The sequence below is a fragment of the Ursus americanus genome, chromosome 2 (genome assembly GCF_024610735.1).
Source record: "Ursus americanus isolate L20-20 chromosome 2, mUrsAme1.1.p, whole genome shotgun sequence".
Classification (NCBI taxonomy): Eukaryota; Metazoa; Chordata; class Mammalia; order Carnivora; family Ursidae; genus Ursus; species Ursus americanus.
Genome location: NC_142128.1, coordinates 82219452 through 82243702, shown reverse-complemented (window position 1 = coordinate 82243702; position 24251 = coordinate 82219452). Strand labels below are relative to the sequence as shown.

General features: G+C 44.0%; 1 protein-coding gene across 2 annotated transcripts in view; it reads right to left on the bottom strand.

The window, feature by feature from the left end:
• Window positions 1-24251, bottom strand: part of CACNA1E (calcium voltage-gated channel subunit alpha1 E) — a 316273-nt gene that overhangs the window by 77740 nt on the left and 214282 nt on the right. For both annotated transcript variants that reach the window (XM_087858243.1, XM_087858244.1), the window contains 10 exons: window positions 13475-13590; window positions 8909-8962; window positions 8199-8288; window positions 7030-7239; window positions 6179-6291; window positions 4408-4520; window positions 3928-4059; window positions 3386-3458; window positions 1979-2096; window positions 112-179 (listed from right to left, as the gene is read on the bottom strand). In XM_087858243.1, the coding sequence (XP_087714369.1) occupies window positions 112-179; window positions 1979-2096; window positions 3386-3458; window positions 3928-4059; window positions 4408-4520; window positions 6179-6291; window positions 7030-7239; window positions 8199-8288; window positions 8909-8962; window positions 13475-13590 (1087 nt within the window). The remainder of the gene's footprint in view (window positions 1-111; window positions 180-1978; window positions 2097-3385; window positions 3459-3927; window positions 4060-4407; window positions 4521-6178; window positions 6292-7029; window positions 7240-8198; window positions 8289-8908; window positions 8963-13474; window positions 13591-24251) is intronic.

Here is a 24251-nt window from a genome sequence, read left to right as displayed (position 1 = left end):
TGATCTCAACAATAATCCTGTGAGATATGCAAAGCAGATACACCATTCCCATGTTCTAGATGAAGTGCCCAACAGCACAAGAGAACCATCAGATCCGCAGAGAATGCTTACCTTGGTCAGCTCTTGGGCATTGGCCAGATTGTCCACAGCAATGGCCAAGAAAACATTCAGCAGTGTGTCTGGGGTGATGAGTTAAGGATGGGCAAGTCAGAAAACCAATAGGCTTCAGCAAGACTGAGAGGGTTTCTCAAGGTCTTTGCTGCCTGGGATCCAGCAGGAATAGAAGCCCTAGCACCAATTAAGCAGAGGTTATGCAGCCCTGTCTGAAGAAGAATATCTCTTCTTCCTTCCACATGGCTTCTCTTTGCCTAGGACACAGAGATAGCTGAATCCAACCACTCAGGGGCCAAGCTGGAGTAAAGGGGCCTTTAAAGACATATGGCCTCCACTCATAGCAATACTGAATAGCGAATCATGGAACAACATGACAGTAGGGAGCTCAATGCAGGAGCTTACCTCTCCTGTCTGGGAGGCTGGAATTGAAGCCCACCCAGACCAAGATCCTCCTCTGTTCTTAAAGGTGAAAAGAAATGCGATTCCACAGACCCATCATTGACTGCCTCTCAATAATGGAATGCTAACTTCTCTCATTCTTCTTATCCTAGAAGTCTTCCACATTTCATTTAACAAAAATGTCACAGAACACAAAAGATCATTATGGAACCCATTTCCATTCCAAGCTCTAACCTCTGAAGCCCCAATTTTCTAATAGTCTTTGAGGTCCAGGTGTTGTGGAATATAGAGCTGGTTTTAGCATCAAAGTCCAGGTCTGACTATCCTCAGAGTAAGAGGAAAATCACGGGGCCATTATGACAAACTGGCTTTCCATTTCTGTGACACAATGCATAACTTTCTGTTTATGTGTTTCTCATGTTTAGTTCATACTCTGTTCTGGCCCTTAGAAATTTTCAGGGCAGAGAAGTTAAAGGAGTATCTCGTCTTTGAGAGACTATGGGAAAAGCAAAAGTACAGCTACATCACACGGCTCTCCCTTCTTTCTCCACCAATGCCATTTCAGGGCAAGTCCCATCCCTCCAAAACATCTAGTGATTGTGTAGAACTTTGCAGTTCATAAGGTGCATCCAAATAAATGATCTCATTTACTATTCACAACGAAGGGATCGATGCTGTTATTCTCCTTACAGATGTGAAAACTAAAAGCTCAGACAGATTAAGGGACTTTCCCAAGGCCACACAGCTGATAAGCAGAATTACTAGTATTAAAACCTAAATCTTCCTAGTCTAGATCCTATGACCAGGTATGGGTTTGGGAATTAAATGGACCCAATTTCCAGTCTCCCCATACAATTTAATAATTGTTTGACTTCAAAAGTTATTTCTTTTAAGTCTTAGAAGGTAAGGATTAGATGAAATAATGCCTGTAAAACATTTAGTACAGGGTCTCATGAATAGCACAAATACAATAAATGTTAGCTTTGTTAAGTAGTACTAGCATTAATCATAATATTTCTGAGATCTTACTATGTGCAGGCCCTGTTCTATATAAACATGTAATTGATTTATTAATATTACAATGTGGCCACTATTTCAGCCTACAGTTATCTTTGTCATCTCTTATTTTCCCCAGCTGATAGTATCTCCAACTATTCAATGTAAGAGCCTCACACATTATTATTTGTGTATGCTGAAGATTTGGATAATACTTTATCTCCTTGTTTATATTCATCTTCTTTACCCAACTAGTATACATTTTCCTTAAGATCGGAATCCTTGTTTCTCTTCATATACCATGAAATATCCACCCCACTACTACCCTGACCACCCTCCCCAGAAAAAAAACCACCCACCTCTACCACCACCACCACCACCACCACCACCACCACCACCACCACCACCCTCCTCAAATGCTGGTCCAGGCAGGCAGGCAGCATGAAGAAGAGTATCTTAAAAAGGATACAGTTTCCAAACAAGGTGAGCACAATGAAATAGATAGCTGACCACATGCCTGAGCTCACCCCACCCTGGGAGCGGATCCCATTGTACATCACCTCATTCCAGTCCTCCCCTGTTAGGATCTATGCAAAGCAAACAACAGGCACGTCAGAGACTTGGGTTGGTTGAGAAGATGGGGCCAATGTAAAAAGGACAATTCTGGCCTGGGTGTTTTCTATCTACCCCTTTGCTTGGCCATTCTGCTGGGAGAAAAATAAAGTCACTTTAATAAATAATTCTAAACTTTCTTCTGATAAGGAAGATAATTTCAGGCATTAAAAATGGAAAGAGAGCATCACAAGGAAAGATTCTATTCTGAGTCTGACTACAGACTCCCTTCACTTCCAGCTTTGCCAGGCCTATGGGAATCACACAGATCAGGTGGTCTGGTCACTACCAGTGCATCCCAGGGGAGCCAATATACAGTTCTTGGGACAGCAGCATTATTAGGAAGAGCCTCATGGGCTCCAGTTCCAGAAACCTGGGTTCTGGTTTACCCTCAGACTGCAGCTGAACAGTTTTTTCTTTGGCTTTCAGCATTATTTATTTTTGAGTTTCCCTCCATGATTTAAAAACATATTTTTTGGGGGGGTGAGGTGGGTGGAAAAAATAATTCATTAAATGGACATATGGGTTAGAAGATGCTTCCAATTTCAGAAAACCATAAATGTGATATGACAGTTTTACTTCTTCCTTACCAATTAGGATGATTTTTATTTCTTTTTCTTGTCTGATTGCTGTGGCTAGGACTTCCAGCACTATGCAGAATAAAAGTGGTGCAAGTAGACATCCTTGTCTTGTTCCTAGTCTTAGAGAAAAAGCTTTCAGCTTTTCACCAGTGAGTATGATTTGGCTGTGGGTTTGTCATATATGGCCTTTATTATGTTGAGGTAGGTTCCTTCCATACTCACTTCATTGAGAGTTTTATCATGAATGAATGTTAAAATTTGTTAAATGCTTTCTGCATCTATTAAAATAATCATATGATTTTTATCCTTTATTTTGCTAATGTGGTAGATCACATTGATTGATTTGTGGATATTGAACCATCCTTGCATTCCTGGCATAAAGCCCACTTGATGGTGGTCATAAATATCGTAAGTTACTGAATGTCTTTGACTTAATATCTCTTACGAACTCACAAGAATAGGAAAAAGGCCAATAATGTAATCATAATAGAGCTCTTCCATTACTGGTAAGAATGTAGCTACAGAAATTCTAGGAATTATTGTGATGATAATTACTTAACAAGAGTCCCAGTTGCCTGGGATGAGCCTAGGGTGGAAAGGTAGGATTCTCCTAACATATCATTTTACGGTGTGAGTTCTAAAAGATCCTACAAAACATTTTTAACTGCCAGTGGGCCTCATACCTGGAATACAGTCATGATGGCTGCAGGGAAGGTGTCAAAGTTTGCTGAAGGAGTCCCATCATTAAAGTTAAACCTGAAAAGGAAGTTCAGAGAGAAGAATAAAATGAAAATCTCACATACCAAGGTTTCCCTTACTGCTTTATCACTTCTTTTACCCTTTCTCCATATCCTCCTCTTCCCTAATTTCTCCCCATTCCATGTAACTTATGAAGATGGTATTATTAGTGATTACTACTGATGGACTGTGGACTTTAAAGGGTGTGGATGATGAGACGGGGTTTGGGCTGATCTTTAGTTATAAGGCCCCATGCTGTACATTTTGGGGACAGCTCCAAAGAAAGGGGTCTCCAGACCCAGAACCCTGTACAGTGTGAAAAGATTAAAAGCAGACACATATGTTTTACACACATACACACACTCAGTGGTTGATGTGGGCCAAAGCAAACAGGATAATAGCATGGTGTCCAAATTAGAAACCCTGGCGCTCACAGGCTGAAGACTGTGTTTTGAGGCTCCTTTGGGTGGAATTCATTGGTGCTTACCTGCCTCCAAACAGCTGCATTCCGAGGAGAGCAAAGACAACGATGAAGAGGAAGAGGAGGAAGAGCAAACTGATGATAGACTTCATAGAACTCATCAAGGAGACCACCAGATTTCGCAGAGATGCCCAATACCTACAAAACCCAAACATTACAGCAGTGAACACTGAATGTAAAATTATCCCGAAATCCAGCTGGGCATCTGTCTGGTAGTCTATGAAATAGGCTGTATTTTTATACTTGTGCGAAGGAGAGATGTCAGCAACAATGAGGCTCCCCTTGGGAATGTGGCATGGATCTGGCATCATAGGTATTTTTCTGGTTTGATTTTTGGAGAAGGAGGAGCTGAAGAATGGAGTAAGGGACGTGGTAGGGAAGGGGAACATGTGGCAAAGGAGAACAGGGGATGGAAAGAAATATAAGGCAGAGAGAAGCTTCTACTCTCACAGGTGGTTGGGAAGAGTCCAGATTCTGATCACTTACTTGGTTATTTTAAATATTCTTAGAAGCCGGAGAGCTCTCAAGACACTGATTCCAAAAGATGTACCAGGTCTGAAGATTGCCCAGACCACTTCAAAGATACTGCCCACTGTGACCTAAAGAGCCAAACCCAGCCACAGTGAGGAGGAGGAGAAGAGAGGAGCCTTCTGGCATTCAGCAGTCAAAACGTCACTGGGCTATGGTGAAATTAAACTCTCCCCTCCCCACCCAGCACAGCTCCAACAAGACTACCTATTTGTGAAGGCTGCCAAGGGATAATGAGACTCTATGGCCTCCCTCCCCACTGCTCTCCACTCCCCCTTCCTGACTTCACTCCTTCGTGCTGGAGATTGGTTCATGACTGCTGCTCTGACCTTGGTAGAAACTACAAGAGCCAGTCACTGCTTCTGCACAAATCTGACAGCCACAACTGTTCTTAGATAATAAAACCCTGAACAAACACACAAAAGAGTGGTAATCAAAGCAAGGAAACAAACTTCAGTTAATACAGGTCGCATTCCAATGTAAAAACCTCAGAGGAAGTCCACAGAAATTCTCTCACTGTCCTAGAATTTAGTGCTACCAAGAATGGTTCATTCACCCATATGTGAAATATCTCTCAGTCACTCAGGTCCCATACACCTCAATGTGACAGTACTACTTGGTGGCATATAGATTTCTGATTGCTGTAGAAAATAGCAATGTCAAATTAACAATTTGGTTTTTGTTTTAATTATATGTTCATTGAATGTCTACTTTATTCTACACAATGCACTGGGAGAAGTAACAAAAATTAACCCTCACTGCAATGCTGAAAAGTACGTATATAGGGAATGGTCTTTCACTAGCTATTGTGCCTGAAAATTGCCCACAACCAGAAGCATATGTTCCAAATGAAAATGCAGATTGGCAAGTGCTCAAAATCGTTAGCACCTAACTGAAGATTTGGCAGGAACAGAAGTGGGTTTGGCAGGAAGAGAAGTGGTTCAGGAACCCAAAGTTTTGCCACCTACTTCTGCTGCTAACTGGCTATGTGAACTTGCACACGATGTCCTCTATTTACTCATCTGCAAATGGGAAAGGTAACTCTTAATACGTGATGAGTGGCTAGGATCCTGAAAGCAGTGGAGGGCAAATATGTACGTCAGAGCACCTTGAAGAGTGCTAGATGTGCACACATTTACGTATCAACACTATTTAGGAAGTGAGCACTGGGTGAAATAGTCAATGTGGGAACTTGCTAAGACAGGAGTGTGTGTGTGTGTGTGTGTGTGTGTGTGTGTGTACGCGTGCGTGCGTGTGTGTGTGTATGCATGTGCATGTTTGCATGAGGGCATACCTAGATAATTTTCCCAATTTTAAACTGAACTAAAAAAAAACACAAACATATAAGCTTCTCTTTTTTACTGAGCCACCTTCTGGAATCAGTTCCTTTGTTCTCTCTCAGGCTTCCCCCAAGATAGTAAGTGGTTAAAAACTTGCTATGGGCAGCTCCGTCAAATTCATTCAGCTATACACTTAAGTGTACATGACGGTATGCATGGTATACTTCACTAAAAACATTAAAAATAAAAGAGCTTTAAACAAGCAAACAAACAAATCCTGGTATGGGAAGGATTCCCTCATTCCTGACTTCCCTTTAGCTAACTTATTTATTCCCCTTTTATGAATTCTGATTTCAGGGCTTCACGCTCAGCAGTGGAGCAAGCTGCTTATCTCAAACTGTGGCATATCAACACAAAGCAGGAGGACAGGCGGGCTCCAGAGCACTTACCCCAAAATCAAAACAGTTGAATGAAGAGTGAAAATAAAGTCGAGGCCCCATGCCATACATCTTCAGGGACATCTCCAAGAGGAACAGTCCCAGAAACAAAAATTCTGCATAGTCTGAAAGCATCAAGAGCAGAAGCGTTTGTTCTGTAGATTTCATGGGCTCCCGCACGTCCCTAGCCCAACCCCCTCACCTTATAGAGGAGCCCTCAACACCCACGGACTCACAAGGCAAAGACATTCAGTGACCACGTCAGGTCAATGGCAGGCAAAACCTAATGATATCTGAATACACTCTGACCTGGGGGGCCCAGGCACACTCCACACAGCAGCTTTGTTCTCTTTCAATGGATGGATTTGTCATTGGCCTTTAAGTGGTATATGGCTCTCAGGAGAGAAAGAAAGGGCTTTACCATGGCATTGATCAAAGAGCCAGATTCGCCCTACTCACCACCCAGCTGTGACAGCATCCTGGATCCCCATGTACACCCAGTGGGGGCCCTACCCAGAGCTGACCTGTAAGTTCCCATCTTGGTCTACTGGAAGTAACCATTGCCCTAAGAACTTTCTCCCCAGGACTGAGGTGACCAAAACTCTCTACACCATTGAGCCTCCTTAAGATACTAAGTGAAGGCCTTAAAGTACCCAAAGCTAACACCATTTTGTTTACTTATCAGCAAAGATTCACCTGATTCAACAATGAATGACAAGAGGACTGGGGGTGTGATATCCCAACCCCTTGAGGCCAACTGTGGGCTCCCCCAGAGCACTGCCAGGCCAAGCAGGAGGCCAGCCTATTATGTTCGCACCCGAATCTAGCTGCCCCATGCCAGCCAGCAGTCACTGGCCACTTACAGAGGAGATGGGTGAGCCACTGGGGCTGGTTGTGATGGACGATGGCCACACAGGCGGTGTTGAGAGCCACGAGGCTCAACACGATCCAATAAAACACCTGGGATTTCACCATGTGGCGGATAGAGATGCGCAGAAGCCTTTCTTTGTGCCGGAAATAGGAGGCCCCATCCACCTTTGCACTTTTGATGCTGGCTCGGGCGAGAGGTGTGCCTAAGGGGTGAGAAGTAGGGAAGAAGAATGAGGCTGCAAGACAGATCACCCTCCATGGCAAGGGGGCAGTCAAAGGGGGAGGTGGGCTGCTTCATCCTGGGGCTAGGTGACCCTCACGATGCAGGCCCAGGGAATCCCCATGGTATGAGCTACGTAGTTTTCGTAGCAAAGATCCCTGCATTTCCTCACTGGACATTCTCAGTTCTAGGAAACTGAGATTCCCTGGGCATGACACTAGATATATACCCAGTGTCCTGAATCCTAATAGGGTGGTGTTTATGTTTTTAACAGATTGGGCTTCTCTCTGGCCTTTCCTTTTAAATATGCTTTAGGCACTGGAATAGTTTTGCTACATTTGTGGTTATTTCTACCATTGGCAGCCCAGAGCAGCAATGAGTTCTGTATACCTCTTCTGCTTTTAAGGATGAAGTGAAGGAGAAGGTAAAAATCTGCTAATCCTTTTTCTGGGGAGGTTAAATCTGCCATCAGCCAGCATATCTAAGAGAACCTGGGAATGAAGAGCAGTCATTTAAGAGTTGTCAGTAGGAATCTGTTTAAATATCACATGGAAGTAGGGGGGTGCCACTGTGGTTAAGCAAATGATCGCAGGTCCTCAAATGGGGGTCACTAGAAGCAACAGGTCCTCAGGATCCTCTGAACAAAATCCCAAAGTGGGTTCTCATCATCATATCCAAGACAGATCATATATATATGCAAATGGGATACACCTGCCACACTTGAAGAATCTGGATTGGATTCTTAGCCCTAAACCCCATGGTCCATTTTTCTCTGTAACTCATTGTCATCTAGATTAGATTTCCAAGTCCTTCCATAATTACATCCCTATTTCTGGATTCTTTTGATTCTACTCCTCTTCGTGGTACTTCTCAAAAGACAGGATCTTTCTTTTTACGGGAGCTCAGAGACAAGTCAAAGAAGATCTAACTGGTTCCACTCACCCACAGAGGAAATATCAACACAGTGCTCGTCACTGGAGTCTCGAGTCATGGCCTCCGTCCGGCTCCTTTTGATGGTTGCCCTTCGAAGCACTACACCCGGAAGGGGGAGGCCGGTGAAAGAACACAAGAACAACCAGATCATTCTGGGCAAAGCTCAGGACTGGGTGTCAGAGGCCTCTGTGACACAGGCGGCTGCCTTGAAGCCCCTGAGCCACGGTTACAGAAGTCGCCAGTGTTTATAGAAATATGACTCCTGTGCTCAGCAGCACCTTAAAACACATGGGCTCCAGAATCCCCGCTAGACCTCATCCACATGCAGTAGGTAAACAGGCGCCATATCTATCTGTTCTGGCTCTTCATCAACAACGCCACTCCCTGCTAATGGAAGTGGTCCCAAGATGATCCCCACAAATTTTCACAGAAGATCCCTTTACGTGCCACTGGTTGTGTGATGGTCTTTTCATTGTACAGTATCAATCACACGCCCTAGAACAAAGCAGCTCTTGGATTTCATTTCCATCACTTTAAAAAGCATTTAAATCCATGACTTAATTCCCTTCATATTAAAGCATGAGAGATTTTATGACAGGGAGACTTTCATTTCAAATCCCAGGGCACTCCTCTTTTAGTTTTTTTCTCCTCTTTTGATCAAGAGATTGCCACAGCATAAGAGGGCACAAACGCAGGCAAGCGCTCGAGCACTTCCTTACCTTCTAAGGCTGATGTCCCGGCATTTTTATTTTCTTCAGCAAGCATGACTTCCTCTATATGGAAATAAATGGTTTAGTAAATTATCTGTAAATGTCAAATTATTTTGCAAAATGAAAAATCCCCCAGGGACGGCTGTGGCTCCAGGGCAACAGAGAGTGCGCACACGCAAAGAGAGAGAGCAGAGAGTTCATAGCTCCACGCAGGCACCGGCCTCAGAAAGACAGCAAAGGTCACAGAGGGAGCTCCTGAGTGCCAATCAGAACAGAGGAAGCTCTCTAGTGAGGGGGCGCTTGGAGGTTGATTGGTAAAATTCAGCTCTGTTTCTGATAACACTTGGTACGAGGAAGACCTGATCTTTTTAAACTAAAATCTCTTAAATTGGTAGGAATGAAAAATTTCCATTTCTGTTTTCTCTCCAGGTTCCAAAAACTTTTTCTAGAAATAGGAGCTTCCTTGGTTTTTCCTGTCTGCAGCAATACAAGGCATACCAAGGCACAACATCGACCACCTCGTTCAGGAGATAAGACCACGTTTTGAGCTCCAGCCTGTCTACTTCTTGGAGGAGGAGCAGAGGAAGATGTTAATGGTCCAGAGGAGCAGGACTTGTGGGCTTGCTTCCTCTTATGCCCATACCACAGTCTGCCCTGCTTGAGCAAAAGAGGCTTAGGCCCATCATGAATTTGTCCCTCTGATAGAACAAAACAAATACTTGGTTTTTGTCCACTTTCCTGGCACAGAGTTCCAAAACCCTTGGAATTTACTGTCTTCTGTATGCTAACAAGATGACTCATTGTGGGGGAGGCCTACATTACCTGGGGATCTAGACTGGTCACCAGAAAAACCAACCACATATTTGGCTATAAAATTTCAGCCCCATTCCCCCTCCTAAATCCCGGAATGGGTGAGAGCCTTGAGAATGTTTAATCTCCAATGGCCAATGATTTAATTGAGCAGGTCTATGTAATGGAACCTTTAAAAAAAAAAAAAAAGCCCTACATAATGGGGCTCAGGGAGCTTCAAGAGGCTGGGAGGGTGATATGCCTGAAGGGAGCATGGAGGCTCTTTGCCCCCCCCCCCCCCCCCCCCGCCGCCCCACTCCCAGGTATCTCTTCCATTTGGTTGTTCCTGAGTTGAATCCTTTGTAATAAACTGGTGATAGCAAGAACAATTTTCCTGAGTTCTGGAAGTCATTCAAGGAATTATCAAACCTGGAGCCCTCTCAATTTGCAGTCCGGCAGGCAAAAAAGCAGGTCACCTGGGGACTCCACTTGCAGCTGCTGTGTGAAGTGAGGGCAGGCTCGTGGGATTGAGTCCCTAACCTATGGGATCTACACTAATTTCTGGTGGTGGCTAGTGTCAGAAATGAATTGAATTGTTGGACACCCAGTTGGAGAACTGAAGGACTGGCCAGTGTTGGAATGATGTGTCTGGTTGTTGGTATTTGGAAAAGAACCAAACAGTCCCTTGGGTTCTCCTCCGGACCTCGCCAGCAACAGTCCTGAATTCCAGGGAGGTGTCATCACTAGTGGGATACTCTTTTCTAGTAAGCCATATTTAGGATAAACCTCACTAGCATCCTCCCAAACTTACAAACTAGCCCTCTGTCCCCTGTCTGGCAGCATTCCGAGTCCCCTTTGGGAGTGATGTGGATGAGTTTTGATCCCCGCCCCCACATCAGCCACAGGAGAGGATGTCCGAGGCCTTGAGCAATCATTCCTTAAGATCCCAGCTGCTGGGAAAAAGCTTGCAGCAGTCCCTATTAAACAATGGTTTAATTTAAGCAATTGTAACAAGTAAAAGGACAAGCAGAAGAGGGTAAAGGCATTACCATAATTCCACCTGCCTATAAAACAGAGTATGGCATGTATTTCCCAGGGAGGGGAACATTTTGAGGCTCACAATTATACCAAGTCATAAATGTTTAGCTTTCTTTTTTAAGTACAGCCTCTGGCAAAACTCTAAGTTAACAGGTTAAGTGTTATTGGTGGGATGCTCCTTTATGCAGACATAGAGGGTTTTAAAGTCATTGACAGCCCACATTGTTCGGAGGGCACCCTTTAAAAATACCCCTCATGGCAACGTGAATGACCTCAGCCAGGGAGTCATACCTGCTGCCTACAATGCCTGCATGCTGACGTGGGCAGATCTGAGGACCCCCAAGGCAGGTGGAGGGTGTGTGGTGCTGGTGAGTATCTCTGAGAAGTGCTTCGAGGGCTCTGATGTGCCGAAGCTGCCCCCCTCCCCCACTGCCTTTTGCCAAGTTCTCTTTTGAACTTGAGAGTGTCTTTCCAGGGAAATGTAACCCATATGTCTCTGATTCACTCACACCCCATTTGCAAAGGGAAGGGCCAGGAAGCACAATTTGACGTCGCAGTGCGTCTTTTTTCTTAGAAGGAGAGAGCTGGCTTTGCCAACTGGAAGAAAGTGGAGCTTTGGAATTCTGCATGTATTGGAAAAGCGGAGCCACAAAGAACAGCATCCTGTGCTGCCTGACCACGAGCAGGGTCACGGACAGGGCGGGGAAGGTTCTTTTCCAGTTCCACTGCCAGCCTGCTCACTGGGGCGGTCTGTCAGATGGCTCTTCCACCCAGGAAGCCAAGGACAGTGGGGAACTTCAAGCTTCCTGCCAGACCTGGAGGCCAATCTGCTTGGTAAGGCTGAGTTACCATTCTGGAAGGGAGGAGGAGAGGTTCACATTCACTCCTACACAGCCTTGGAGAAGAAAGGGCAAACTGGGAAGTGCCGTCAGTGGGCACAGGGCAGGCCTCCAGAGGCAGCAAAGAAATGCAGATAGTCCTAAATGGGAGGTGATTTTTATCTGGCTTTGAAATGGCACCTTTTTTTTTTTTTTTTTAAGATTTTATTTATTTATTTGACAGAGAAAGAAAGCACAAGCAGGGGGAACAGGAAAGGGATAAGCAGGCTCCCCGTTGAGCAGGGAGCCCGACATGGGGCTCGATCCCAGGACCCTGGGATCATGACCTGAGCCAAAGGCAGATGCTTAACAGGCTGAGCCACCCAGGCACCTTTCATCACACACACACTCTCACCCCTGATAGGTGATCAAATGTTGACTCCAGAGCCGAGAGAGAGCTTTTGTGTGTTAGTGGTTAGAACAGGAGGGTCATGGTGTCATTCCAAAGCTGCTATAAGAAGAATAAGGCTCAGGCAGCTAAGCATCAAATCATATTCCAAATTTTTCCTGAGAGACCTCACATTTGGGCTATGCTTTCTACCAGGAATAGAGAAAAAAATGCTGTCATGTGTATTTTTTATTAAAATAAATTACTCTTTGCTCAGGATGAAAATAAAGATATATAACGGCAATGCAAGGCAATCTTTAAAATAATAAGGAAAGCAAATGCATCCATTTTACTGACAGATATGGGGTGATCGATATCCCTCATAAGCAGCTGAGCCACAGTCAAACTTGAATCTGGTGGCTCTGTGGGTTAATAAAATCGTGATAGGTTTGGATCTATCCTCAAAGCTGGGCAAGAATTGTTCCTGATGCTGAGCCTCGTCGTGAGGAACTGGGGACAGCTCAGGGAATAGGAACAAGCAAGCAGTTGTCACCATCAGCTATTAGCCGCTTATGGCAGCGGCCTCACTGTTGGCCCCCCTGCTTCTGACCTTGCCCTCCCACTGTCTACTCTCAAGGCAGCAACCAAGTGCTCCCTCCAAGTCTTCAATCAGACCATGTCCCACCTCTGCCCCAAACCGTCCAATCATTCTTCCCTCACTTACAGGGAAGCCCCAAACCTTTACAATGGCCCATGAAGACTGCCCCCTCCTACCATTACTGTCCCCACCTTATCTTCCTGCTCCTCTCCCCTTACTCATTCCTCCTTCTGCTCTTGGAATATTCCTGGCCCACTTCTGCACTAGAGCCCTGGCACTGAGATATCCGCCTCGGACATTCCCATGACTTACGCCTCAGCTCCTTCAAGTCTTTCCCCAAATGGGTCTCCCTGACCTCCCTACTTAAAATCACAACCTACCCTACACCCCATAACCCTACCTTGATCTGTTTTCCAGCGTACTTATCACCTTCTTACAAGTTACCTATTTATCATTTTATTTATCTCTGCCTTCCCCAACTAGAGGGGAATGAGCTCTGCAAGAAAGGCTCACTGCTATAACCCAAGTGTCTAGGACAGGTACTGGCACAAAGTAAGCACTCAGTAAGTATTTGTGGAATGAATGGACTGTTGTTGCTGCTGGTGTTGTTATTGTTGTTGTTGTTATTATTATTATTATTGTTACTATTAGCAGTAATGTGAAATGTCACCCACCCAACCTCAGCTCCAGGACTGGGCTACGTTACCTTTCACTCACTTCACCTTGCTCTAATGCGGGCCTCACGAAGGTGTTTGGTAGAAGAACAGGGACAGTTGGACCGCAGAGGAAGAAGGAAGGACCAGCAGGGAACCCACAGAGCTGGTGAGGCATCCAGAGCTTCTCTCTGCTCTGGCCAGGGCTGCCTCTGTGAGTGGAAGCAGTGCGGGCAGGGGCAGGGACGGGGGATGTCTGCACAGACGTCTGCGCAGCCCGCCACGCCTCACCTGCTTTGTCTATCCAGGCGCGGTACCCGTTCAGCTCGCGCTCAATCTGCTGCTGCCGCCGCAGTTTCATGAATGCTCTCCGGTTCTCCACTCTCTCTCTCTCTTTGGCAAATTCCCTGTGGACGAGAAGGATGAGAGGCAGGAGTAGTGAATTTGGGTGGTGCCAGGACGAAGAGGAAGGGTGAAGCACGTGGAAGCGAGAGAAGGTCTGAGCAGGTGCCTCTCTATACCTCATGTCCCCACTCCTTTGTTCCAGACTGCAAGTATGATCTTAAAATGCTGCACAGAAACCTACCTCCTTCGGCCTCCTGCAGGAAGATTTTCCAGATCGGTTTCGTCCTCAGTCAGCCCTAACACCCTCTGCGTGCTCTATTTGGAAAGGTACTTTCTTAGTCATGAGACAAACTAGGGTTCAAAATGCTATGTTCTGTTTCCCCAGCTACAACACAAGCCCTTAACCCCCCGGGGGGGGCACACCTTTCCTCTATACTTTTAATAACAACAGTGATTAATGTATATTGACCAATTATGTGCCAGCCCTGTATGACTTTTTTCAGACCCACGGACTCAATTAATCCATTACAGTCACCCTATGAAGTCATAAGCACTATTAAAATTCCTCTTTAATACATGGCGAAACACTAAGGATCAGAGAAGGGAAGTAACTTGCTGGGATGTGAAGTCGAACCATAGTGCTGCGCTCCCTCTGGTGTCCCGCATCCCATGGCACTAAGAGCTGCCACTGAAGACCAAGACACCAAGGCCTCGAAGGGCAGCACGCTGTGTGAAGATGGCTGGTGGAGGTTAAATAGGAAAGGGAAGGGCATGGAAAGGGACCCTGGCTCCAACAGAAAGAAAGTGGGAAGGCAGGAAGGGTAGGAAGGGAGATAATGGGACAGAGGGCAAGCCAAGTTCAGGATCAGGGAGAATACACAGTCCACTAACAGGTGCAGGGGACCAGAGTCTGGCACAAGATGGTCAAAAGCCTAAAGCCCCATGGGAAGGTAGAAGGGAAAAGACACAAGGGCTCCCTGGCAGAGAGGAAGATGAACAAATTCAATGGTTGAGCACATGGGGGTAAAGAAATGCACAGTTGCTAAGAGGCCCCTCTGACAACCACCTCTGCTAATACCCTTCCTATGATCAAACACCTGTCCAGGCTACAGTGCCACTCACCAGTGCAATGCTCCCCAGCCAGGGCCCAGGCATGTGCCTACTGACCTGGGAGCTGCTGCACTTATTCGAGGTGTCCTCATAACCCAGGAGGTACAGCTGAAGACAAGGGCGCACCCACTGTGGGTCCTGTCAGCTACTCCTTTGTTGTGTATTTGTTTGATAGGACTTCAAATCCACTTGCTTATGACTTAAGTAAAGTTGTTTTAATCCACTTGTGTATGCCAAAGAGAGAAAAAAAGATATATTTAGAAGTTATGGTTGAATATTTTATTCATTTGAGAGAGAAAGAGTGAGAGAGAGAGAGAGAGTGCACAAGTGGGGGCAGGGGTCAGAGGGAGAGGGAGAAGCATACTTCTCTGCTGAGCAGGCAGGTGGACACAGGGCTCGATCCCAAGACCATGGGATCATGACTTGAGCCAAAGGCAGATGCTTAACTGACTGAGCCACCCAGGCGCCCCCAGAAGTAAAGTTGTTTTCATAGAAGAATGGAGCAAGTTGTGTCAGGATGTCACCATCTCATCTGTTCTTGCCCATCAGAACTCAATTGCTCAGCTGCTGAGGGTCCCCACTGAGGACTTAACAATAGAGGCATATGAAGAAACAAGTATGGCAAGAGAACATTAAACTGTGAACACAGAGTCTGTGAGGACAATCGAAGAGCATCTGGTCAGAGAAAGGCTACACTTTGCTGATCTAAGACAGCTCCTTGAAGACCTTGGGGCAATCAGCTCCAACCTTCACAAAGCAGACACATTTTCTTTTTCTAATTTATTTTTCTAATTAGAGTTAGTTAACATACAGTGTTATATGAGTTTCAGTTGTACAATATAGTGATTCAACAATTCCATGCCTTTTTCAGTGCTCATCAAGATAAGTGTGCTCTTAATCCCCTTCACCTATTTTACCCATCCCCCTACCCCCTTCCCCTCTGGTAACCATCTGTTTGTTCTCTATAGTTAAGAGTCTATTTTGTGGCTTTTTGTCTCTTTTTTTTTGTTCATTTGTTTTGTTTCTTAAATTCCCATATGAGTATTTGTCTTTCTCTATTTCATTTAGCATTATACTCTCTGGATCCATTCACGTTGTTGCAAATGGCACGATTTCATTCTTTTTATGACTGAATAATACTTGATTGTGTGTATATATACCACATCTTATTTATCTACTCATTTATAAATGGACATTTGTACTGCTTCCATAATTAGACTATTGCAAATAATGCTGCAATAAACATAAGGGTGAATATATCTTTTCGAATTAGTGTTTTTGTATACTTTGGGTAAATACCCAGTAGTGGAATTACTGGTAGTTCTATTTTTAATTTTTTGAGGAACCTCCATACTGTTTTCCACAGTGGCTGTACCAATTTGCATTCCTACCAATAGTGCATGAGGGCTCCTTTTTCTCCACATCCTCCCCAACACTTGTTTCTTGTGTTTTTTATTTCAGCCATTCTGACAGGTGTGAGGTGGTATCTCATTGTGGTTTGCTTGATGATGAGTGACGTTGAGTATGCTGTCATATGTCTGTTGGCCATCTGGATGTCTTCTTTGCAGAAATGTCTGTTCATGTCTTCTGCACATTTTTAAATTGGGTAATTTGTTTTTTGGGTGTAGGGTTGTAGAAGTTCTTTATATATTTTGGATACTAACCCTTTATCAGATACGTTGTTCACAAATATCTTCTCTCATTCTGTAGGCTTTTAGTTTTATTGTTTCTTTTGCTACACAGATGATTTTTATTTTAATGTGATCCCAATATTTTTGCTGTTATTTCCCTCTCCTCAGAAAACATATCTAGAAAGATGTTGTTATGGCCAATGTCAGAGAAATTATTGCCTGTGCTCTTTTTAGGATTTTTATGGTTTACGTCTCACATTTAGGCCTCTAATCCATTTTGAGTTTATTTTTGTGTGTGGTGTAAGAAAGTGGTCCGGTTTCATTCCTTTGCATGTAGCTGTCCAGTTTTCCCAATGCCATTTGTTGAAGAGACTGTTTTTCCCATTGCATATTCTTGCCTCCTTTGTTGAAGACTGTATAATCGTGGGTTTATTTCTGGGCTATTATATTCCATTAATCTTCTGTACTAGCAGTACACTATTTTGATTACTACAGCTTTGTAGTATATCTTGAAATCTGGGATTGTGATACCTCCAGTTTTGTTCTTTTTCGAGACTGCTTTGGCTATTTGGGGGTCTTTTGCATTTCCATACAAATTTTAGAATTGTTCTGGTTCTGTGAAAAACCTGTTGGTATTTTATAGGGATTTCATTAAATCTGTAGATTTCTTTATAGACATTTTAACATTATTTATTCTCCCAATCCACGAGCATGGAATGTCTTTTCATTTCTTTCTGTTGTCTTCAATTTCTTTAAACAATATTTTATAGTTTTCAGAGACTAGGTTAAGTTGGTTAAGTTTACTCCTAGGTATATTATTATTTTTGGTGCAATTGTAAATTGTTTTCTTAATTTCTTCATTATTCATGTACAGAAATGCACTGGATTTCTGTATATTGATTTTGTATCCTGTGACTTTACTGAATTAATTTGTCAGTTCTAGTAGTTTCTATGATGGAATCTTCAGGGTTTTCTATATATAGCATCATGTCATCTGCTAATAGTGAATTTTTACTTCTTCCTTACCAATTTGGATTACTTTTATTTCTTTTTCTTGTTTGATTGCCAGGGCTAGAACTTCCATTAATATGTTGAATAAAAATGGTAATCCTGGACATCTGTAAAGGTGACACTTACAGGCAGTGGTGAAAGTCATACAGCAGCCCCATAAAGAACATCTTGCTCATCAACACCAGCTCCCCTGTTCCCTAGCAACATGTTCTAGCAACACAGGACTTTTACTTTTGCACTGGAAGTTGGACATCAGCTCTTGGTTGGCTAAGCGGTCTCTTCCCAGTACCAACTTGTATAAAGGTACATCTCAATTAAATTTGTATTTTATTCCTTTCATCTCCCCTTACCTGGAACAATAGTGTGATTAATCTGTCACTGATTTGGAGTATGTTATTTCTTTATTGGCTTATCAAGAGAAATTATTCTGTATACTATTGGCTTGTAAAATTCCTGTAGTAAACCTATGTTAAATAAACTGCTGGCAAAGACAAACTCAGTCTCTGAGCATAATTTTCCTCTCAAAATAAAACAGCCGTCATATCCAGGGAGAAAGAAACAAGCCAGGGGTTGAGGGACATGCCACAGCCCCAGGGCAGGGGAAGAGGAGGTACCACATTCAGCCTCTCCTGCCAAGATATATGGATTCCTTGGCACAGACACCTTATCATGGTCATAGGCTGAGGGCATGAGAATAAGACACATTAAAGGAGAAATTCTGGGCTCATCTTCAGGTTCAGCAGGTTCTACCAACAGTGTTGTGGGGGAATAGAGAGGAAAACAGTCAAAATGAAGGGCCAGTGAGAATGTAAGCCCTGGGGCACCTTCTTTCCTTTCCTTCTTCTCTGGATTGCAACAGTGAGAAAGAAACAAGGGGCTGGCTTGGTTCATGCATTGCCATCTATCAAAGTTTTTACCTTTGGCTCTTTGTCTTCTTTCTATCCCCCTGTCCAGTTAGTGCCATGTTCTGTTGGTTCTATCGCCCAAACAGCACTTGGATCTACCTTCCCTCTTTGTCCTCACTGCCTGTCCAGGGCCTCATCCTCTTCTGCCTGGACTACCACAGATGCATTCTCATGGTCTCTCAACCACCTGTCTCTCTGCCCTTCATTTTATCCATCTCACACACATTTTCTAAAACACACACTACATCTGATCCCTTCCAAACCTAAAATAATAACCACAGTGAGTAACATTTGTAGAGCACTTTCTAGTTTCCAAGCACCTTCACACATTTTGCTCATATCTTTTACAATCACTCTGAGAAGAAGGTAGAACAGGTATTTTCATCCTCAATTTAAAAGTTAAACAACTTGTTCAAATTTAGGTAAGAAAGAGGGAGACTTGGACCCCAGGCCTGTCTGCTCTAAGAGCCCAGGCTCTTCATGCCCCACATGTCTGCCTAGCCCAATGGCATATTTATATGCTGCTTTCTTTATTGTTTGATATATATATGTGTCTTGACTTTTTTCAACTACACTCTGGGGATCCAGAAAGGTTTAAAAGGAGGCAATATTTTAAGGAAGACCTTGAAAAGAGGAGAACTTAGGCAGGCTATGAGCAGAAAAACACAATAATCATTTAGCATCTAGGGTGCGCTTCATTACTAATATCACCATTTTCTAGCTCAGAACACCGAATCTAAGGGGAGTTAAGTGGCCCTTTGAGAAAGCAAGTGTCCAAGGACACAGAGCCACTAAAAGGAACCATGACCTTCAGATCTTCTATATTCCATTTTCTTTCTATTCTTCCTTTGCTCTTCCACAGCCTCCTCCATCTTCCGCTAAATGAAATACAAACACCTAACACGACCTTCACAGTCTTTCACAGCCGGATGCTAACCTTTCCTCCAAGCCTTGCCTCCCATCATTCGCACCCACCCACCTGCCTGCCGCCATCGTGGCTGACTCCAGCAGCAGCAGCACCCTTCTCCCTGTTCTGGAGAATGCAGCACAGCTCTCAAGGTTTGGTTCACTGTTTCTCTGCCTGGAATCCCTTCTTAACTGCCTGAGTCTGTCAGAATGCTTCTCCAAGGCCAGCTTGAAATGTCACCTCTTCTGTTCTGCTTTCCCCTCCTCTCCTTCCTCCTTCCCCAGTCTCTGGTCTCCATCCTCTCTTTCCTCTGTGTCTTTACAGCTCATCTCCCAGCCAGGCTTTACTGTGGTGAGCTGTACATGTGACTATGTGAGCCTTTTGTGAAAATACTCCATGTCTTACTCAACTCTGTATCCTCCCAGGCTAGACTGGGTCTGGCGCATGGTAATATGTACAACAGATTTTTTTTTTAATTAAAAATATCCGGGCTGACTTGGAGAGCATACTGATAGCTCTCCCCTGGTTCCCAAAGTCTGAAATGAAGGAACACTCCAGCTCTACACTGACCCAAAGGGAGATAGGTGAACTAGCTGGAGAACAACAGTTGCCAGGTAACTCCTGGACACTGTCAGCACTGTTTCTCTTGGTTTGGCTCCACTAAAATCTCTGTAGAATTAGTCTATGAAGTTTGCAGTGTGTCACTTCTACCTGGTCCCCAGAATGACCACATAGCTTGATTTCCAGTGGGAGAGAGAGGCCAATAACCCCAGTGTAGCCTCCATGCATATTTGGAAGTTTTCTGGCTCTGGGTTTCATCAGCTGGCTCTCCTGCTCTCCTCTACTGCCACTACAGGCCCCTGTGTACTCTCACCCTTCCACCTGGCCTCTTAGCAGGGCTTAAGGGCTCAGAGCCTAACAAAACTGGCCTGGTCTTTTAAAGAAGACTCTTGGCTAAAAGAACAAAGCAAAGAATATGAACCAGTGGGGATACTTCCTGAGCAGCCCCTGTGTCAGTGAAGGAAGAAGGGCAGGATAGGGGAAAGGTTCTGTATGATGTCTATCAAGGGGAATTTGATGTTTTGTTTTTCCATTGGGGGCCTAAGGCACAAAGTCTGGCACCCCTCCCTTGTCATAACTGTGCCCGTGGCTTATCTCCCTGACTAGTCTACAGGCTCCATGATGCCAAGCAGAGCCTACATTGTATCACATTCCAACAAGGCCCTATGAAGTTGGATCCAAGGCCTGGTATTACAGTAGATTCCACAGATAATGGAAATAGCATATGAAGAACAGCTAATATTCACATAACACATTTGTGACATTTTTAAAAAAAATTTTTTTAAATTTATTCATTTGAGAAAGAGAAGAGAGACAGAGCACAAGCAGGAAAGGCAGAGGGAGAGGGAGAAGCAGACTCCCTGCTGAGCTGTGAGCCCTACGCAGGGCTTGATCCCAGGACCCTGGGATCATGACCTGAGCCGAAGGCAGATGCTTAACCAACTGAATCACCCAGATGCCCCTGTGACATTTTTAATCTATGAATCACTTTCATGTAAATGATTTCATTTATATTTGTTAAAACCCTGGCAGATTCAGACAGGCGCTCGCCGAAGATCACCTCATCAGCAGAAGACAGAGCCAGAATTCAAGCTAATATCTTCCAAAGCAAGGTTAAGTGTCATTTCCACAATTCCTCAGCTGTCTTACATGCTATCTAGATGTCAACATTTAAAGTCAGAAGGGATTTAGTTTCAGCTCAAGGTCAAAGAAAATAAGGACCTAAAAACAGAGTTTCGTGCTTTTTCTAAAAGGACTATCTTTTTAATTGAGAGAACAGCACAAAAATCCATTGCTCTGTGTTAGACCCAGTATGAAATTCATGGCATTAGTCAAGCTAGTAATACACCACTTGATTTTGTGTCTATAGCATAGCCACAATTTATTTACATGCATATTATTACATTCTAGAGAGAACAGGGACAGACAAGATTCAATTCCAGTACGTACCAAAAATAAGAGTCTATTCTAACCTTAGATCTAATATGTTCACCATTCTCAGGAGTATATATGTGCCTGGCCCCAAGAATAGGGAAAAGAATACTCTCTCCTTTTCACAGAGGATCCTGGGATTATTCAGATGATGATGTTTTGGCAAAGATAAACCATACAGCTGCTATGTTACTTAGTCACCCAGGTGACCACAGCCAAACTTCCTACTGAAAGGTACCTCAAAGAGTGCCCCACCAAATATCTTAATTTATTCAATTCCCTTGGATCAAAGAATTTTAAAAGGAGGAAATCTGGTTTACAGTAGGAAGTATTCATAACCCCTCGCCCTTTTTGCATTGGCCTGTGGCTTAAGGTATGCGAATGGCTAAACAACTCATTTTCATTTGCTCCATCTAGTGTAGAAATACCCCCAGATATAACAGAACTCAAGAGGGGTTGCATCGACTCCAGAACCCCAAATAGGGGGAACAAAAATAAATCCTGTGTGAGGTAGCAAAAATACCACCAGGTCTATTCTCAGAGCTAGGCATCCAGGTAACCCCTGTAGTAAGAAACTGGCAGTAACCTCTCTGTCTCAATTTCCTGTCAATCATTAGAAGGATGCAAAAAACCCTCTGCTCATAGCCCAGAACAGGAATAAATGTGGTTCCTCTGGGAGTCCTAACTGGGTTCCTGTAAAAAACTGTATAATGGCAAAAATCCAAATTGTGCTTCATTGGAGATACTTCTTACCCAACTCTGTTATCCATAGTTTTTAGCTGCCCTCTCCCGCTTTTTCTTTTTCTTTTTTTTCCCCCCTTTGGTCCAGGAGGATAACTTGCAGTTACCTCCCATGACAGAGCTCTCACATAGATAAAAGGAAAGTGGGTTGAAGCTAAGCATGGATGAGCCTCTATTCTAGTTGCCACTTAGTTATGCAAGGTTTGGGTTTCTAAATTTCAGCTATGGGAACTAAGAAGAAAGCTGATCTCCGTGTTCTGCTTGGTTAAGTACAATTTTCTTCTTTCAGCCTAGGTAGTGAATTGACATATGTGACTGTTTTTGTTTTCTAGCAATTTACATCAGAGGCATAATTTATAAAAATCAACTATTCCTACACAGTCAATTATAAATTATTCACGATTAGATGAAGTGGAAGAATTATATAGATAATCTCAGACGAGATTATTCAACGAGATTAAAACCTAAAACATTGTCATGTGTGACTGGTGGGAGGTGTACAAGGAGAAGGCAAAGTTGTCTTTCAAGTCATATTTAGGTAAATATGAAAACCGGTTTATAGTTCATGAACTTATAGACCTACAAAGGAGTCACTGCCACAAAGTGCTAATCTGTATATTAATACATTAAAGTGACTGGTTTTGGTCCATGGGGTGATGTGAGGGCGCTTGGTCATTCACATTGCTGGAATTTATCATGAGGTGACTAAGTCACGGGGACTAACTCTTGGGAGATTCAAACCTTGCTCCCGCCTGAAATTCCTGCCCATGTTGTGTCACCTCAGAGTCACAGGGCACCTGGATGGGTATCTCTACATTTATCTAGATAGTGAGGAAGACATTCTGGCAGGTCTGCTGTGACAGGAAACACTCTGTTGGAGGACTCTACCTCCAGCTCCAGACCCCTCCTCCTGATTCAGTACAGACAGGGAGCTTTGTTTACTGATGCTGAGGCCTTTGCGGCTGTCATGGCAACCAGAAAGAAGACAAAGCCGGCCAGGATGGGCTGGCCTGTGTGACTCAAAGATCTGTTTACCCACACTCCTGTACACACTTGTACGCTTCATCACACACACATTGGCACAAATACACATATGCTCACGCTGGCACGTAGAAGCATATGCAGACAGACTTTGCCAAGCACACAAATGGCCACATGGTCACATTCCCTATTACTCTTTGGAGCCCATATTTCCAAAGTGCTTCACTGCTCCCAGGGGATCTTTGCCAGTCTTCCTGTAAGATGTTTGCTTCAAGGAGGGGGAATCTCGGTTAGACATCAAGAAAAACCTCTTCAAACCCAAATATTTCGAAATTAAGAGAAATTGGGGGAAGTCAGATAGGCAGCTGCATGTTGGCTGTGACTTCATTTCAGTCTCATTGGAACATGGGCTGGGGGATGGAGGGTAAAACAGCTTTTTGATTGTTCTTAGGAGTCTGGGGAAGCTTTTCTCCCATTTTTCAGAGGAGCAAACACAGCCCAGAGAAGGTAAACACCTTACTGAAGGTCACACAGTTCAGCTGTATTATAGTTATTGACGTCTTATCCCTTGACTTGTTCCAGAAAGGATTTAAGGAGCCTTAGGTTGCTAATAAATAAAGGCCAGAACAGTACCCAATTCTCTAAATGCCAACCAGTGTTGACTCTAATAAGCAGGATGGATGGGAGTGCAGGAGGGTGAGGGATGCTTAAGTCAGGCACTGTATCACACCAGGTCACACTTCCTCAGAGATCAGCAGCTTTGGGAGGGCTCCTCCAATGAGAAGTAGTCCTTTTCTAAGGCAGTTATGGCAAATAAATGGCCTCTCACAGAGTGCTGTATTCCACCCCTACTCCTCCACCCCACACCACAGCAATGAAAGAAAGGCCATGGGTCTCACAGACCAGAATGTCAGGTAGGGGGTCCTAACAAATCACCTCTCCTAGCCTCTCCTTTCATATGCAAGGAAACCAAAGCACAGATATGTCAGCTGGCTTGCTGGTTCGAGGCCGATAGCATGTGAGGGCTGTCCAGAGTACAACTCGGATCTCTGGATTCCAAAGCCAGTGCATTTCACAGCTTCATGACATTTCAGTCATGAGAAGTCAAAGAAGCAGTTTCTTTTAGGATCTTGGGGAATGCATGGTCTTTTTATTATTTTTTTTGTTTTTCTTGACATTGAGATTTCATTTATTTGTTTGAGTAGATGCAGGGGAAGGCCTGGCAATTAACACAAAGGAGATAATGAAGGAGCTGGAAAATGTTTCCTGTTTTGCTTTTGCTTTTTAACCTTGAAGTTGGCGTAATCCAGACTGTTAGAGCATAGTAATTAAAAGCTCTGAAACCAAACCAAACTGGATTTGAATCCTGTCTACATCAGGGTATGATCTGAGGCAAGTTAACATCCGACTCTCGGTTTCCTCATTTGTAAAATAGGAACAAACAC